Source organism: Hyposmocoma kahamanoa, unplaced genomic scaffold (assembly GCF_003589595.1).
Source record: "Hyposmocoma kahamanoa isolate Upper Pololo Valley unplaced genomic scaffold, ASM358959v1 101, whole genome shotgun sequence".
Taxonomy (NCBI): Eukaryota; Metazoa; Arthropoda; class Insecta; order Lepidoptera; family Cosmopterigidae; genus Hyposmocoma; species Hyposmocoma kahamanoa.
This window is the reverse complement of record NW_020653333.1, coordinates 1,261,194-1,279,239: the sequence shown is the minus strand read 5'-3', so window position 1 is coordinate 1,279,239 and position 18,046 is coordinate 1,261,194. Positions and strand designations below refer to the sequence as shown.

Here is an 18,046-nt window from a genome sequence, read left to right as displayed (position 1 = left end):
TCCAGTGTCAAGCTTGATGTGCTCTTGACTACTTTGTCAATTTTTAAAACTGGTTTTTATTAGTCTCGTTTTAAAAAATACAGGTTTTTACTGTTGAAAGTCAACTCTATTAGCATCTAATAATCTGCAAACATGGCGATACCTGTCAATCGTCATTTCAATATACAAAATATTGAATATGTTTATATATTGAATTGACGATAGGCGTTATTATTCTAAGACGATAGGTCTATGATGGAAAAAAAATAAAAGAAACAGAAAGAAACGCCAATTTGTGGCAACTTTTAACACAACTGTCAACTGAGTGACGTGATGACGTCACGTTACGGAACTTAATGCGTCAGTGATTCTTTTCATTCTTTTGCGTGTTGTTTATTTTTACATTTAGCAGTTTTGCACAATATTGTGGTTTGCGATACAAAGCTCGACAACAATTGAATTTGATTTCTTCTTCATTACAATATTCGTAAGTGTTTTAAACAGATCCAATGTCATTAATTGTAAATGATACAAGTTTGTTAAAAATTGCATCATATTTATCCCAGTAATTCCTTGTTTTTTTTACTTTCCCGTTTTCCTATTGCCTCATAATTGCTTCAACTTGTGTTATGTTGTCGACAGGAGCTTTAGATAACTTCACAAGAGACTCCTCATCGTCGATGTTCACTCGTGTGTTCGTGAAATAATTTTTGATGATATTAGACGCGAGTTACTACGGTGTCATGCCTCCTGTGAAGCAACGCGGGAGCAGACGGGGTCTCAGCGACGCTGACGACGAGGATGACGATTATCGTAAACGGAGAGACAGAAATAATGAGGTACAATATTTAAATATTAACGTTTTGTGGTATAGAACAACTCTTAAAAATATTAACACAATTTTTGTTAATAAAAAAATATTAACAAAAATTCTAAAATTGATGTACTCTAAAAATCATAATATGTTGTATGTCGCATCGTATGGTTTAACGGGCTGCTGCCATCTGCTAATTAAAACGCAGCAAGGTGACGAGTAATTAAATATCCGTTTTAAATAGCATAGTACAGAGCTCAAAATTCTCTGTATAAAAACAATTAAAGTGTCTGACATATCGGAATTTACTTTAATTGTGCTTGGCTAAAATATCATCAAACAATTTAAAGCTTCTGCAACAGGGTTCAACTTTTTGTGATATCATATTGATATCAAATCATATTGTCACATAGCCATATTTCCGTCAGCAGACAGAAGTGTTGTCTGGTACTCAACATCCAGGCATCTGTTCTGCCCTCGGAATGAAAAAAGGCACAAGGGCAGTATTTTGCATATGGTATGCTAAGTTATTGTATGAGAGCAGTGAGTATTGTCAGTAGTTCAGTTGACAAGAGTGAAAAGAGACTTACATGTGAATTTGATTCAGCAGAGGTGAAACTGTAGAGGCTTGAACACTGGTACTTGGTACTTGGTGTAATGGGCTGGTGTCCGCAACTCGACGACAAGGCGCCTATTTTGCGCGTATTGAACACTGGTATAAAGTTGCCTGCTTATCGGTATTACATGGGATATATCTATAGAGTGTGCGATGGAATTGCATAATTCAATTCCGCCTCTCCCTTTCCATCACCGGGGTACTAGCTAGATGTAGACTTAGACACAAAGCATTACACTTGATTATTTATATAGAGAATGGTTGAGGAGTGGATTTCATGCCACCCAAATGCTTATCATCAATCAAAGATATAAAGCTATAAATTTCATTCTTAAGAATACTATGTTACATGAGTAGCTAAGCTTCATATTGAACTACTACAAATATTATCTCTATATTATCTAATATATCTTATCCCATTGTGGTGCGAGTGACAACCTGTTTGTTCTTACCACAAAAATTATTGCATCATTTTATTTTTTTTGAGACTGGTTTTTTTTTTTTAATAATAACCTTGATGTGTTTGATAAGTTTTACTTTACATTGTATAATATCAGTAATAAGCTTCTTCTCTTTTGCAGGCAGTCAAGAAGTCAAGATACAAGACAAAGCAACGAACCCAAGAGACATTCACACGAGTAAGCAAGCTTAAGGCTGAGAATCAAGTTTTGGAAGAAAAAGTTAAAACATTGACTAAAGAACTTCAGTTTCTTAAAGAGTTGTTCCTTGCACACGCGTCTAATACGCAGAATGGTAAATTCGAGGGGGTTGACTTGGATAAACTTCTGGAGGATGTTCCCGAGGAGAAGCAGAGTAGTAATAAGAAATAGGTAAATTAAGGTTTTGGGTGATTTTAGATCGTGTCTGGTTGAAGTGTGAGAAATTTAGTTGGTTGATATAGTTCTGTATGAAAATATACTAGTTTATAGCGCCTGTCACGCGGGTCCTGAGTGGGGGTCATTTAGAACTGGGTGTTGAATTCATTTGTTGAATATACTGGTAAAGACCAGTTTATTTTGAGACGGCATTGCTTAAGGGAGTCACCACACTTAGGCTCAGTTTACACTGCCGCGGAACGGAATGGAAGCGTCAGTTTCGCCTCGCTGTGCGAGAAGGTGCGCGCGGTCGCTGAAATGCTGGAGCATTCGCGAACTTTCTCGCGACTGCGCCTTGAGCTTGTAATTTCATCGACATTTGACGTAACACTTCCCGCGGCTACGCCGGGTGTCGCCAAGGCAACTGCGGAAATTCCGGCGAGTGCGCGAACATTCGTTTTTTGACTCGTATCTAGTTTGTATGTTACACAATTGACATATGATCATTTTGCTATGTACAATTACGTTACAAAAATTCTCTTCCATTCCGTTCCGCCGCAATGTGAATTGAGCCATATTAATACAGAATCAATCAGAGCGAAAAAGACGTTCCACGCTTCGCCACAGCTTCGACAGCCGACGCGAAACGCTCGTTAACCTGTTGCGCTCGACTGCTACATACAGCCTTTTCTTAATGGCTTAATGACTCTTTAGAAAACTAACTGTAATTCCGACTAAGCAAAGATGGCAAGTTAAGCAAGTTTTTCGTATTTACAAAGGGTTAACTTTGCCTAACTTTAAGCAAGAGATTAAATTAAACTTTCCTTCTTTAAATTGTTACAACTCCATCGATACAATCGATGATTTCGCCAATGTCAAGTTAAGGATGACACGCGTACAAAACTTAAAATTGAAGATTACTTCGTAATTTCTTGGTTAAATATAGGCAAAGTTCATTTTGTAAATTCGAAAAACTTGTTTAGCTCACCATTTTTCTTTAGTCGAAGCTTAAAGTTCGTTTTATAAATCACAGCCTTAGTGACCCCCTAAAGCAGTGGGCATTCTTAATTAAGCGGTCACCTATTGAAATAACACATAATAAGTAAAGCAAAAACTTTAAACTTTTTTTGTAAACAAAATATGAGGGTATTTCTGTAGTTACATAGTACATTTGATTATTGTTTGTACAATTAATGATTGTTTTTCTTCGTTATTGGAGAGTTTGTTTGAATTGTCAATTGTTCTTTGTTCACTGTGCAACAAATTTGTAACAAATGTCTATACAGTGTTATTTGTAAAACACTGACAACCTCGCATTTATTATATTTATAGCATCTTAAACAACACTTATTCCATGACTACAAAATAAATTTACCAAAAATAAGCGTTTCAGATTTAGTTGTATCCTCTGACGCTTTTTAGAACTGTATTTAGTAGAAAGGTAGTTAGTTCAACCATGCATGCGTCCTCTCCGACGATCCCCACCTCCACTCCTGCGTTTTGCACTGGACTAGTACTTACGCTAGCATTTTGTTACCGCATAGAGTTACTACCATTTAGAGAGATCTTTTTATTTTTGTACGAAAGTAAAATCCGACTACTTGGCGACTTGTTCGTCCCGTCACTTGCTATAGTAAAAAAAAACAAAAGTTGTTGTTTATAATGTTAGTAATAGTCCTCCGAGATTGTTAAGCGCAGGCCACACTGCTAACGGAGCTGGCTAACTTAGCTTAGCCCGTGGGCTAAGTTAGCAACAACGTGTTGTTGCATGCAAAACTAAGATAAGAAAATACGTAGTAAGTAGTGACTATATACAGGGTGTTGATCTGCATTCTCGCCATATTTAAGAAATTAATAATAGAAAGAATGCTAAATCATCTAAAAATATTCTGTTCAATATTCTGGTTAATTGTGTCTAGTAAAGTTTTGTAAAATTGTCCCGCAAGTGTACTCACCGCAGAGGACAGTGACCCCGCCACTCGCTTCACCGAGCGATACGAAATTTTTCTCGATTGCTTATTTACCTGTTATTTAAATCATGTTTATGTACTAGTATTGTTATAATTTACTAATTATTTACATGAGTTAGAAAAGTTGTCTGAAAAAGGATTTTATTGTAACTCAGATTTGGTACTTACCAACTTTAGGATACATGAAAGTAGTGCTATGCAGAGTTTCGTTTCAACTTAACACATTCTTCACAATAGAAAAAGCAGAAAGAAACCAAAGACGATTTTTGCGCGCAGTCCTTCGACACTCGTAATCTGCGTATACTAAACGTTTCACATCATAGCATAAGAATGCACTTTATGGCAATGCACATGGTAGCGGTTTTTATTGCACTAACTCTTGTTTACATCACACACAAACCACGTTGCATTTCGTGAGAAACTAGAACGTATGCGCGATGTCAGCGGAACTTTGATGCAATACGCAAGGTCAACTGATGATCTACCAATCTAATCAAACGTCTCTACTCGTTCCCTGCCACCAAATAGATCTAAAATGCATATTTTCTGCGTATAGGTCATTGTTCAAATGGTTGCTGGTACCTGTAGCACGTGTAGTGCAAGTCAATGACCCTTGGATCAAACTTGGTTACCGCAATTAAATAAAAAACAAGAATTTAGGATTTTTTTTTAAATCAATTTTTTTAGTGAATTGGGTTCAGTTTCGGATATAGAATGACCTATGTAAATATGGCGAGAATGCATACCAACACATTGTATACGTGCGGAGGTGAAGGGCGACATATTTTACATAGATAGCGGGATCGTTGGGTTAGTTTTGTTAGCTCGGTTAACTAGTTCGCGTTGTGAACCGAAGTATGAAAAGATGAAAGATTTCCCGGCGTGAGAAAAGCTAAGTTAGCTTCGCTTCGTTCGTGGTGTGGCCTGCGCATTAGGGTTTAACAAGTTGAGTGCGTGCGTTATAGATTTTTCTCTATTAATATACTTAGGGCTACTCACTTGTTATCAAGCAGCAGCACAACGCCTGTACTAAACGAGTTTGTCAGCTCGTTCGATTCTGAAACATGCTGACAACATAAGAGACACGCTTAGTTCGGCCGCGATGTCGATGAGTGCAAGCGAGGTCATCATCACATGTAATGGTAGCACTTGTTTTATTTTCCAAACTATACTCCTACCTTAAACTATAAAAAATACTCATCTCCGTTATAGAGGTGAATATAGAGTTAATAATGTACATAGATAGGGATATAGTGTAATATTATAATGAAAAAGGAAACAATGCAAGAAACACATAATACTTTATTATATCAAAATAGTCTTATTTTATATATACAATATTATTAATTGGAAATTTTTGAAAAAATAAAAGATTTTTTTCTAAATTTTTTTTCTGATTTACCTTTGATGTTTCGACTAGTTTGAACAAGAAAACTACACAATAGGTACAATTTGTACAACAACATTTTGATAAATACATATTAATGTATTTCCACAAATGGATGACATCCAAAATTGTGCATGAGCAAGTAGTACTACTAAAATTTTTCGTCTGTCGGGACCTTAGAGAATGGAAAAAATTCCATAGTCTAAGGTCATCTAAAATGACTAAATGTACGGCTAACGTGTCCACGTTAGCCGTACATTTAGTCATATTTTTCTGACATGCGATTTTTTTTCGCGGGCAATCGTTACTATAAGACAATTGTATATTATTTTCACACAAAATCAGTTCAAGAGAAAGGACGCCATTTTGGAAACTCTGTTTAAGAGCAATTTCGTGAAAATTCTAAACAATATTTACAGCTTATTACCAACAATGGTGTTAAACGAGCCTTAATGGAAAACCAACAGCTTCAAAACACTAATAAAAATATACAGCCAAATATCTATAACTCATATTTACAAACAGTAAACAGTACAATTATTTCTAAAACATCTCTCGGCATACTTCGTGTTTCAACAATTGCCTCTATGAATTAATTGCACTTGGACAGCTGGAAGCACTCGATCGACTCGGTAGGTAGCTAACTACTGTTTACTTTGGTTATTTTTGTTAATTTAATATTAATAATTTTATTATGAAAAGGAGAATAGTTTTACAGGTTTATATAGTTCACATGTAATAACATAAAAAAAATTACGTAGTTCTGAATTAAAATGATTTATTTTTTTATATATGTTAAATCTAATAATTGGCATGGAATCTGCATCAATTAAATCGTATGATACATTGACTTACAATTATATGGACGTCGGGTCCGCGCTAAAAAGTGTCCGAACTTATAGGGCGTTAAAATCGTATACAGAGCGTCATTCACGCTTTAATCTTCGTTTGTTCGACTGACAGCGAAGCAAGCAAAATTAGACAGTACTGCGATGACATTACAATTTAAATTCAACGTTTTAGCTTTTTCATATTCCTTGACATGTCACTACGTTTAAATAGGTTGACTTGGGACATTTTTTTCGTGGTTTTTGTATTAGACCCGTCGTCCATTTATTTGTAAGTCAATGGTATGATATTATATTTTTCTCGCCCATCAGGTAATTATGTTTTCTTTGCACATCAATTTCTATAGCAGACAACTTGTTCGTCCCATCACTTAACATGATTTTAAAGCTAACAGCTATTTTATGCATTATGCGGTTCGCCTGTAGAATCAATTTAGATATATAGAGCTTCCTACATTGGTTCCACCGGAAATACATCCCGCTATCTTATCTACCGCACAGAACCGCTAGGCCGCAGAGGTTGTCAATATTATCGTCGTCGGTTGTAAATATATTGATGCGATCAACCTTATAAGCGAAAAATAGCTGCAGCTTAATTTTGATTGCCTCTCCCGATCGGAAACTGCGTCTCTTCCGAGTCGAGGCGCATAATTGCGATTCACAACTGGCCGATCGGAGTTTTGACATTTCTAATCGGAACAATAGTTGATTTAACTCACAAATTAGAAAGATATAGTAGGAATCAGGTTCATCTTCTCGCTCGGAAGCCCATCTGGTTTCGAGACTACCCGATCGGCTCGATTCATCAAAATCAGCATCCTGGAGGCATTTAAATTCCGTCTTCCTGTCTGTGTTGCCTTTTTACCTACTTAGATATTTTTCTTATACATCTGTCTAACTTTTGACTGTTGCCATTTTATAACACCGTTTCTACTTCGCAAATTCGCAACGGTAATGAATTCAAAGTTTGCGCGTACATCGTTTCTTCAGTTGGATGTTTTTTTTTATAATATCAAGTGACGGGACGAACAAGTCGTGCGCCTGATGGTAAGCTACACGCCTGTCCATAACAGTTGCAGTGCCACTTAGAGCTTTAAGTCGCAAAGATCTGAGGGGCACTGCCACTGTGCCCGTCACCCTGAGACATAAGTTGACAAGTCTCATGTGCTTGTAATTTCACCAGCACCCTTACCCTTCTACCGGAACGCAGTAATGCTAACATTACTGCTTGGCGGCATAAATACGTAGGGTGGCAGTACTTCCCTGGACGAACTCTTTCACAAGGATATTTATTTATTTGCGCGCAATGTACGCGCTGAACACACCGCTGTTCCGGAGTTGCGGCCTAACTCGTTCAAGGACGGTAACGGCGTTTACTATGAATGGAATTTTAAATATGATAGAACGGGATACCCCGGTTCGCTATACGGATCTCAACAACTACTACTGACAAAATTGAATGGTTTAGACATATTGAATCAATATAAATACTACCCATAGATTTAGTATATAGGTACGCACTACCAAATATAGCGTATGATCTATGAGCTTCTTTCTTGGCTTTTGCCGGTTAGCATTTAAGCCATTTGCCAGTGCAGTGTTTTGACTTGTAAGTCCTGTCCATAAAAGGGTTAAATAGACTATGGAATTTTTTTCATCTAAGGGTTAACTGTGTAAATTTTGAGTGTTGCCATGTACAATCACAGATCAAATTCCAAGTAATAAACGCTTGTCTTTCTTAACTAATGTTGGCAGAATCATAGATTTAGTATATAGGTGCAGAATCATCGATTGTATCGATCGCACTATAACACTATATTTTTGGTATCGCATTGAACTTCTTTTTTTTATTCCATCCTCTAAGCATTAAACAGATTTAAGGTAAGCATCCACAACAAACTATTTGGTAGTAATGATGCAGCTTAGTGGCGTAATAGCACAGTCGCGAGTTCACATAATTAGATATATTTTTTTTAGTTTTACGTACAAATTTGTTTAAACACCTATGGTTTATTCTAATTATTAATAACGAAGATCGAACACTTAGGAAAAATTCCATCGACCCGGCCGGATTCGAACCGACGCCTTCTAGCAAACCGTGACAGACGCTATGCCAACTAAGCTACGAAATGAACCAGCGGACCTTAAGCCGGGTTCACGAGTCTCACTCGCGTTTTACGCAAAGATCTGACGCGTACGCGCAAGTAGGACTGTTCACGAGTCGCTCGCTTGCGCCGGCCGCTTGCTTTGCGTTACGTGAGTTTGATATCAGCCAGCTTGATATTTCCACGCAAGCAACAAGGATCGTTTGCGTAGGACAGCACCACTGGCCAATCACAGAGCAGCAGCCGGTTCGAGAGTGTCAACAACCCAAACAACGGCAACGCGCCGCGCTTGCTCGCTAGTCTCTCCGCAACGCAAAGCGGAAGACTCCTGAACGCTTTTGCACAGAAAACAAATCAAGCGAAAAACGCAAGTGAAAACTTGTGAACTCGTCATTACCAATTTTTCTATGAGCTTGTTGCAGATCTTCATTTTTGGTTTTTAACGATTTATGCTGCAGCGCCATCTGTGAGAAACTTATTTATTCGCTCAGAGAGGTAGCTTTACAGCTATCATCGCTTATTACCTTTACATACAATTTTTCCTCTGCTCCCTCTTAACCGTGATTGTCAAACCGGCTAGGTGGATGAGCCGTTTTACCCAAAACAAACATGTTAATAACTGTACACTATTAAGTTTATTTATTTTCAATTCTATTTCCATACATTAATAACACCATCTGCACTAGAGCTGACCAAATAACACTTGTTAGCTTCGACCATGGTGATGTCAGTGATAGGCGCTGTATGGCAGAAAGATCGCGATTCAACCGAGCGGTACACGTTGTCGTCCAGTATTGAGACGGGCTCAACCGGGTTTAGCTTGCAGCACTCTTGGATAACTGTTGTACCGTCGATTATTCGGCTCCTGAAACGTTCACATTCTATAAACCCTTAGTTCACACTTGTACGGTTTAATCGATTCAAATTTCTTATTGGGTTTGCCAAATAGGTATAAAAAAAGTTCATGCATTCACATTCATAATATAATGTTTTGCGAGTCAGTTTTCCAATATAATGCAACGTTCATAATGCTTATAATTACCATTATAATAGACCATTTGCTTATAATTTCAAATTAACTTTTGCTTATAATTTCAAATTACTTTTTGCTTATAATTTCAAATTACCTTTTTTATGAATTCACATTACTTTTTGCTTAAAATTTCAAATTACGTTTTGCTTATATATTCATTTTACTTTAGCTTATAACTTCACATTACCTTTCACTTACAATTTCTAATTACCTTTTGCTTATAATATAAAATTACCTTTTACCTGCTGAATAAATGAATTGAATGAATAACCTTGTTTCTATTAATTATTTTAAATTACCTGTATCGGACGGCGTTGGGGCAATACTTGAGCTGGTCGTGAGGCGCATGCACGAGGATGTACGAGTCCTCGGGGTGCGCGAGGTCCCAATACCGCAGACGCTGGTCCGACCCGCCGGTCACCAGAAAGCGGGACCCGTCGCGGGAACCGCAGTAAGCAGCGCCGATGTAGTGAGACGCCTTGACATGCGCAATGATGATCGTATTAAGGTGGTTCTTTACCGGCGAGGCGAGACGACAATTGAAATCTCGTCGGCCTATTTCCTCTAAAAAGTAAACTATTGTTATTAATTGTGTTAACGGAAGAAATAATTACGGAAGGAATCAGATGAAACCATCTTTTTTAAAATCTGAAATTGTACGTGCCCCACAATCTCGCGTTTTATACTAAAGGCCATCTCGAGCTCACGCGAGACCGTGCGAGCACTCGCGAGAATACGCTAGCTCGCGCGAGAAATCGTATTTCCGTTGCAGAGTATAATACTCTATGTAGGCAGCAATACAGTTCAATAATACAACAACAAATATTCCAATTCTCGCCTCGTTTCGTCTCGCCTCGCCGGTGGAAAACCACCTTTATAGTCAGTATATCGCAACGTACCGGGGATCTATCTTTTAATAATGCGCCAGACATTCACACCAAATGCATGGTCTCTAACTAGGGAATTCCCTGTATTATGAGTACCAGATCATCGTAATTCTCTTCAGAGAACCATCCTGAACAACCAGACCTGAACCAATTTGGATAAGTCAATTTCCAAATTGGTCTTACTGAGAATCGAACCCGGAATCTCCTTACATCAAACTTCATAAATTATAGTAACACATTTGTTATTGGTTAGTGTCAGTTACTGGATGTTCATTATAGGTGAATGTCGATTACTGGTTAGTTAATTAGTGGGTTTGTGGTGTTCATTACTAGAGATTTAGAGATTATTTTTAATTTAGGATATTTTTTAGTATCATAATACTTTTTTTTATGAAAAATACTACAGCATAATCTTTCTCGAGGATTATATCTGTCAAGTAAACTAATCACTGTTGATATATGTTTAAAAACAAAAACGTAATTTCACATTTAAAGACACACTTCCAATGTAATGTCGATCATTGGTGCCATCACCCGACTACAACTACGGTATACTTACAGCGACGGTATAATGTAGCGGCTGCGGGCTGTTAGTGCAGGGCCACAGCGCGTGGGTCCTTTGCGTGGACTCAAGGCACCACGCGCCGGCGTCGCGGCAGCCCACTGCCCACACGCGAGACGACGAACGTCCGAAGCCTACTATGCGGCGTACGCGCTCCGCTGGACATATACGAATGTTATTTACTTAAAGGTAGTATATCACTGTCGTTTTCATATGAAAAAAACTTAGCTTTAAAGCCTGTGGTTCAGTTACTAGTACTGTTTTACTGTTGTTCAAATTCAAATTTTTCCCATACTGAATTGGTTCTATTAGACTGCCACGCAGAGGTCCCGGGTTCGATTCCCGGGCCGGAAGAAATATTTGTATGGCTTACATTTATTTCTCTCGTGAGTTTGGAGGTGATTTGTGTGTGTCCATGGCACCCGCGACACAGGGTTTCCCCAGTGTAGGGCTATGAGCGTGTGCCTTATTATTGTTATTGCGCGAGTATTTCAGAATTTATTTTTTTTACAAAAGAAATTAAAGCCATTGGAAAAATGTACATCGTATAGTATACGTGTTGTGTATGTATAGCACCTATTGAATACGGCTGTTTTCTTGAAAAATTTCGAGGCAAGTTTGTGTTTTTTCTATCGTGAAAATTTTTAGGAATCGTGTTGTCACCAGTGTACTAATCAGTGTACATCATTGACTTACAATTATATGGACGTCGGGTCCGCGCTAAAAAGTGTCCGCACTTGTAAGGCGCTAAAATCGTATACAGAGCGCGACACTCCGCTTTAGTCTTCATTTGTTCTACGGACAGCGCGATACTGCGATGACATAACAATTTAAATTTCGAATAGGTTGACTTGGGACATTTATTTCGTGGTTTTTGTATTAGACCCGTCGTCCATTTATTTGTAAGTCAATGGCTACAACCACGACTTTATAGTGACAGTTGTCTTATATTAATATTATAAATATTTAACAATTTTGTCTGGCAAATTGCACAGCGCCCTAGCTGTTACAAAAAGAAGTAACATTTTGAACCAACTTCGAAAGAGGTTCTCAATTCAAAAAGCAACATGTCAAACATTGACTTACAATTATATGGACGTCGCCGTCGGGTCCGCGCTAAAAAGTGTCCGCACTTGTAAGGCGCTAAAATCGTATACAGAGCGCCAAACTCCGCTTTAGTCTTCATTTGTTCTACGGACAGCGCGATACTGCGATGACATAACAATTTAAATTTCGAATAGGTTGACTTGGGACATTTTTTCGTGGTTTTTGTATTAGACCCGTCGTCCATTTATTTGTAAGTCAATGGTGTATATACTCAATTTTACTATACGTATAGTTTTTCCAAAGCGATTGATAAAACATTTTCACTGTTATGCGGAACCAACCAAAGACAGCTTGTGTCGACTTATCGATGGTTAGCAAATTGCTGCAACCAGGAGATTCTGCCTGCTGAACTGCCTCCGTGGCCGAACGGTTACCATACCGGACTGCCACGCAGAGGTCCCCGGGTTCGATTCCCGGGCCGGGAGAAATATTTGTATGGCCTACATTTATTTCTCTCGTGAGTTTGGGTGTAATTTGTGGTTGTCTATGTGTGTGTCCATGGCACCCGCGACACAGGGTTTCCCTAGTGCGGGGCTATGTTGAGTGTGTGCGTTATTATTATGCGTTATTATTCTGAAAACGACGTTTTTTATGATATCAAGTGACGGGACGAACTAGTCGTGCGCCTGATAGTAAGCTACACCTGTCCATAACAGTTGTAGTGCCACTCAGACCTTTCAATCGCAAAGATCTGATGGGCACTGCCATTGCGCCTGTGACCCTAAGTTGACAAGTCCCATGTGCCTGTAATTTCATAGGAACATAGTAATGCTAACATTACTGCTTGGCGGCAGAAATAGTTAAGGTGGCAGTACTTCCCTGGACGAACACTTTCACAAGGTGCTCTACAGCTACTGGAAGTTTTTGTGCCTTCTTTTGTTTATGTACACTGGACTTACAATTGGGATGTCTGACTGATGTGATAGGCAGCTGGAACCGCAGGTCCCATACAGCGACGGCGCCGCTGCTGGTGCCCACCGCCAGGTACCCAGCGCTGTTCGCGTACAGACACGTGTACACGCCTTGTTTAAGGTCGCCTTGTAGTTTCCAAGCATTACCTGAAAAGGTTAAAAATCGCTTTAATAAAATTTACAGGTATATCGTAAGACGAGGACACTAGCATAGTAGAATATAATAATAATAACGTACACACTCAACATAAAAGCCCTGTGTCGCGGGTGCCATGGACACACACATAGGCAACCACATATGTCATCCATACTCCGAGAGAAATAAATGTAGGTCATACAAATATTTCTCCCGGCCCGGGAATCGAACCAGGGACCTCTGCGCGGTAGTCCAGCATGGTAACCGTTCGACCACGGAGGCAGTTGTATAATAACAAGTATGGTAACTCCATATTAAAGGACTATCCACACACATCAGGGCCATGCCCGGGAAGTGGACGGACCGTGCTCCGTCAGGGGCCCAAAAAAATATTGCTGCGTATATTTTGTATGAGCTTATTCACACATCGTCGGTGTTTTGTACAAAGGGCGAAGCTATCAGGGGAATACGTTTTAGATTTCAATGACTGTTTTAAAATAATTACGTCCTGTTTCAACACGCAATTTTGATTTTAAATAAGTTTAAATTTTAAAATTGAATTTTAAACAGAACGTAAATATTTTAAAACAGTTGTCGTGAAAAAATAAAACAAACTCCCCTGAAAAATTTACCAAAAATGGTCGTGTCTAGCTGTTCCCACTAGATCGTGACGACAATTTATTGATTCACGGCAGCCGCCTTGTCGTTTTCACGACAGAATCATTTGAAGATGTGATTACCTGTGGTCACATTTTTGTCGTGACGTTTTATTTATCGTCAGACGACTGTCGCTCTTCCCATTGACACGACAGTCTGTCGTCGTAATGTCAAAAAAGTATTAAACGACAGTTAATCGTGTTGTTCTATGTTTGAATAACTTCATTTAAATATACAAGACACGACACTTTAAACTGTACAACTATCTGTCGCACAGTATATGAGAACGCGCCGTTACTTGCATTTATAATGTTAGTTTGGTGTAGGTATAGTACTCACCGGGGGCTCTAAGATCCCATCCTACAATAGTGGACATAAGCGTGGCATAAGATATGACACCGGCATGAACTCCCCCCGCGCAGGCAACTGCCGCGCAGCCCCCTTCCGCGCCCTCCGCGCCCGTCTCGAGTTGTCGGCCTTGGGATAGCGTCATGCGAGATGAACTGTTGTCCAGCCTGAGAGCAACAAAAACCAGTCTTTTACTTAGATTCGTTAGAAGATGACCTTTCTGATGAACTCCCTGTCTCTCGGGTCAGTAGATGGCGACAAAAATCAAGCTACACACTTTTGTTCGAATATCGCCTATAGACCACCGGAACAAGATACGTCATTATATAGCCGCGCTGCAGTCTGCCCATAAAGTTAAAATTACCTGAGCACAAATATTGACTCGTGTGTAGCAGCGACTAACGACTGTCCGCCTTCGCATGCTGCCATCGATATGACGGGGCCGGCATTCCTGTTGTACATCGATTTTGATCTGTAAACAAAATAATTACATTTTTTTATAAAAAAAAACGACCTCAAAAGTTAGAGGAATTACATCGATTTTGATTGATTCGACATATAACGTACCCTTAGGAAATGGAACTATTTTTCCGGATTTAAATCGCGTATATTTGTTTTTTATATTACGTTGTTTATATACGTAAATCCGGAAAAATAGTTTCATTTCCTATGTGTAACAATCGCGAAAATCTAAGAACTCGATATAATGCTTCCTTCTTGTCTTTAAATAAACAGAAACCCGAAAATTTAATTTTTGGACTTGTTCTGTTTACAAAATACGTTTTTTTTGTTTTTTCCGAATTTTGTCTTCTGTTTCTTAAATTATTTTTCACAAAATTCGGGGAGCATAATATTAGTAAACAAATATGGCTGTTTATAAAAATAACAGAAAGTGATCAAAAAAGTAAGTAGGCCCTGTGTTCAAGGCAGGTATCGAAATGATATTGATAACCGAGAAAGAAAAAATGTTACATGGTGTATTTTGCGTCCAGCAATATAAAAATTAAGTACAGTCAACAACACATCAAGCTATACACTTTTGTTCAATGTCGTCTCCAGTACAACGGAACTAGATTCGTCAATGCGTACCTTGAGTTGCTGCCGTGTGTCGTACAAAAAACTACCAGTTATTGATCTGACATACAGTCATGCATTCAAGCAAAAAATTAAATTTTACTTTGAAAATCACGCTTTTTATGAAATCATCGAATTTACAGATTCAAACATAAAGAGAATATTAATTTTCTTAAGGTTTTATTTGGCGCATTATAGTCAAGTTAGTCTGCATGCAATCATACTATTTACGTGCTAGTGTGATGATGAAAAGATAATTTCGTTGTTTTTGATAGTTTATTCTAAATTTATTTATAAAATGAAAAATGTTGCTACTTGTTGTTGTTAGGGAATGTGTGTGTGTTGAAGGGTGACAACAGCAAAAGTTTAGTAGTATCAAATACAACGAAAAAATCTTTAGGAGACATTTTCGCGAAACTATAATCTAGTGGGTTGACACGTTATTGTTTGTCAGCATCCAAATAGTCCTGCGAAGTTGTTAGTGTGCTACAAATAGCCCTATAGAGGGAACCGAAACGATAAATAATGGTGCAGTCATTCGTTGTCCGATCGAATCTCACCTGTTGACGTAAGCGTGTCCTTGGAGCCTTAGGGCGTCCCACAGTCGTACGGAGCCGTCGTCGGAGCACGATCCGAACAGGTTACGGTGAGCGGGTAAAGTCACCATTTGATTCACTCGAGCCCTGTTGAAAAGGCACATTTATTAGGAGACACACACGTGTGGTGGCCTATGGCTAACGTAATCATGATTTTTTTCCTGTACGCCTGTAAATTTATTATTGTCTTAAAAATAAAACCACGGAATAAAAACAATGGAAGTGCCTTAAAACTCGATTTCTATCAGAACCGATGTCGCCAAAACTCACACAATCTTAATTTGAAACACTACAAAATCTTGGTATTAATTGGTCGTAGTTTCAAATTTAAAAAGAAATAACAAATTCTGGATTGTTGATATAATTTAAACTTTACCCTGTTGGCATATCGTTGGAAGTTAAATTCCGTCAATACCTATTATTACAAGTTACGATGTTTTGATATTACATTGAAATTTCAATCGATGTGCTACCATCTAGCGGTTCATTGTTGAACGACGACAAATTGGAGTTATTAGTTTAGCTCTCCAAACAAGAAGCGACCATAATGACCTTTGCATAAGCTTTACTTTAGTTTTTTGTGACAAAAAATTATCTCGATAAACAGATAATTGAAAATTTACTAAAATAAGACTTTCCGATGATATGAAATACCACCACGGGTAATATTTTTGGTGCGGCTATCACTTTTGCACTCCAAAACAGCATAATATAGTAATTATTCTAGCATTTTAAAGAATTTGCACGAAAGAATGACACAACCATACCATACAGAGCTAAAATGGTGGACTGAGCACAGATAGGTCTTTCGAGATCCATAGTATGCGTCTGACGCTAACTAACCACTTTTATTGTTCTGTGAATAAAACACACGTCCATGATAGTTATATGGGTAAAAAATTAGAAAAAAGAATTAAAAATCTTTAGTGATCAAAAATTTAAAAAAATAACTAACTGACTGGCTTTTATATTTTTCGCTTTCGCGTCATTTTTTAAATTTCTTGGTATGTGTGTCCGCATTTTCGGGACAGCGGGACATGAATTTAGAAAACGGGATTGTTCCGCTCAAAGCGGACCTTCTTAGAGGAGACCGGTGCCCTGTAGTGGAACGTATGGTTGGTTGTTGATGACGTTCGTTTGCCTAATTAGCTATTTTGTTTGGTTTTAAAGAGACTGGCCTTGTGCAAATCCTCAATATTATTAGCGTAAATAGTTATTTCCAAATTCAGAAGTAATTCATTTATACACTAGCAACACCAGGGTTCAAATGTCAAATTTGACGTAAGTTATCATTCAAATTCCAATAACTAATTGAAACTATATATATATTTCTTATTTAAATCAATACAAAATTAATTTAAAAAAAAACATTACACTCTAAAATCTAAACAGATTTGTATGAGTGTTGCAACTCCTCTAATATAATATGTAAAATAATATTTTTTTTAATGTAAACAAAGTTCGAAAAACATATATAATGAAAACACAACTAATGTTAACACAAAGTTACACTAGCCACCGACTTGCCTCGCCCCAGCGCTATACGCTCGCATACAGGCTGTTCGAAAACAACATAATGTAACACTACTAAACATACATTACCTTATAAGTAGAAAAAAAGTGTTTGTGATAAATGGTTATTTCTAAAGTTATTGGTAGTAAAATAATTTATTCACTGGCAACACGAGGATTCAAATGAAGATAATGCAGTTTATTTCATTTCTGTATTTAAAGTGATAGTAAACAGTATAACCTTCGCCAATTACAAAATTAGACTTAGAACAGTACCATATTATTTGTTCATATTATACCTGAATATACATGTACTATTTTATAACATTCGATACACCCGAAATACTTTTAGTGCACTGATTACCAACACCAATTTAGACGAAGTTCTTTCTACGATCTCGAGCTGGCAATCTAAAAGTCTTTCTAAAAGCGAACCATATACTCACTTGTGTTCATGTAAGTACGCTAAGAGCTGATTCCCTGGTCGCCATCCAGGCGGGGGTAGCACGTCTTCATTGGTGTCTGATGAATCGTCGTGGCTTCTACAAAAACACAAAAACCTCAAATTTGTTTGACTTTGCTCCTTAAGTTGTTCTTCCATTAACCCAGCATGGTATGTCCAATTAACGAGTATATAACCAAAAATAGAGACGAAATATCATTTAATTTGTTTGAATACTATTCTGCCT

At 37.9% G+C, this 18,046-nt stretch overlaps 2 protein-coding genes across 2 annotated transcripts in view; one reads left to right on the top strand and one right to left on the bottom strand.

The window, feature by feature from the left end:
* The first annotated feature begins 336 nt into the window (after nt 1–336).
* LOC113230463 (CCAAT/enhancer-binding protein gamma-like) lies at nt 337–2,999 on the top strand. Its single transcript, XM_026464408.1, has 3 exons — nt 337–466; nt 622–818; nt 1,991–2,999. Exons 2-3 carry the CDS (start codon nt 693–695, stop codon nt 2,237–2,239), a joined length of 375 nt encoding a protein of 124 aa, XP_026320193.1. The 5' UTR covers nt 337–466; nt 622–692; the 3' UTR covers nt 2,240–2,999.
* A 6,053-nt stretch (nt 3,000–9,052) lies between these two features.
* LOC113230750 (phosphoinositide 3-kinase regulatory subunit 4) overlaps nt 9,053–18,046 on the bottom strand; it is a 34,787-nt gene continuing 25,793 nt past the window's right edge. Inside the window, exons 21-28 of the mRNA XM_026464832.1 lie at nt 17,804–17,899; nt 15,810–15,932; nt 14,540–14,647; nt 14,167–14,342; nt 13,023–13,181; nt 11,014–11,174; nt 9,867–10,045; nt 9,053–9,399 (exon numbers count right to left, since the gene is read on the bottom strand). Of these exons, the coding sequence (XP_026320617.1) occupies nt 9,186–9,399; nt 9,867–10,045; nt 11,014–11,174; nt 13,023–13,181; nt 14,167–14,342; nt 14,540–14,647; nt 15,810–15,932; nt 17,804–17,899 (1,216 nt within the window). The 3' untranslated portion in view covers nt 9,053–9,185. The remainder of the gene's footprint in view (nt 9,400–9,866; nt 10,046–11,013; nt 11,175–13,022; nt 13,182–14,166; nt 14,343–14,539; nt 14,648–15,809; nt 15,933–17,803; nt 17,900–18,046) is intronic.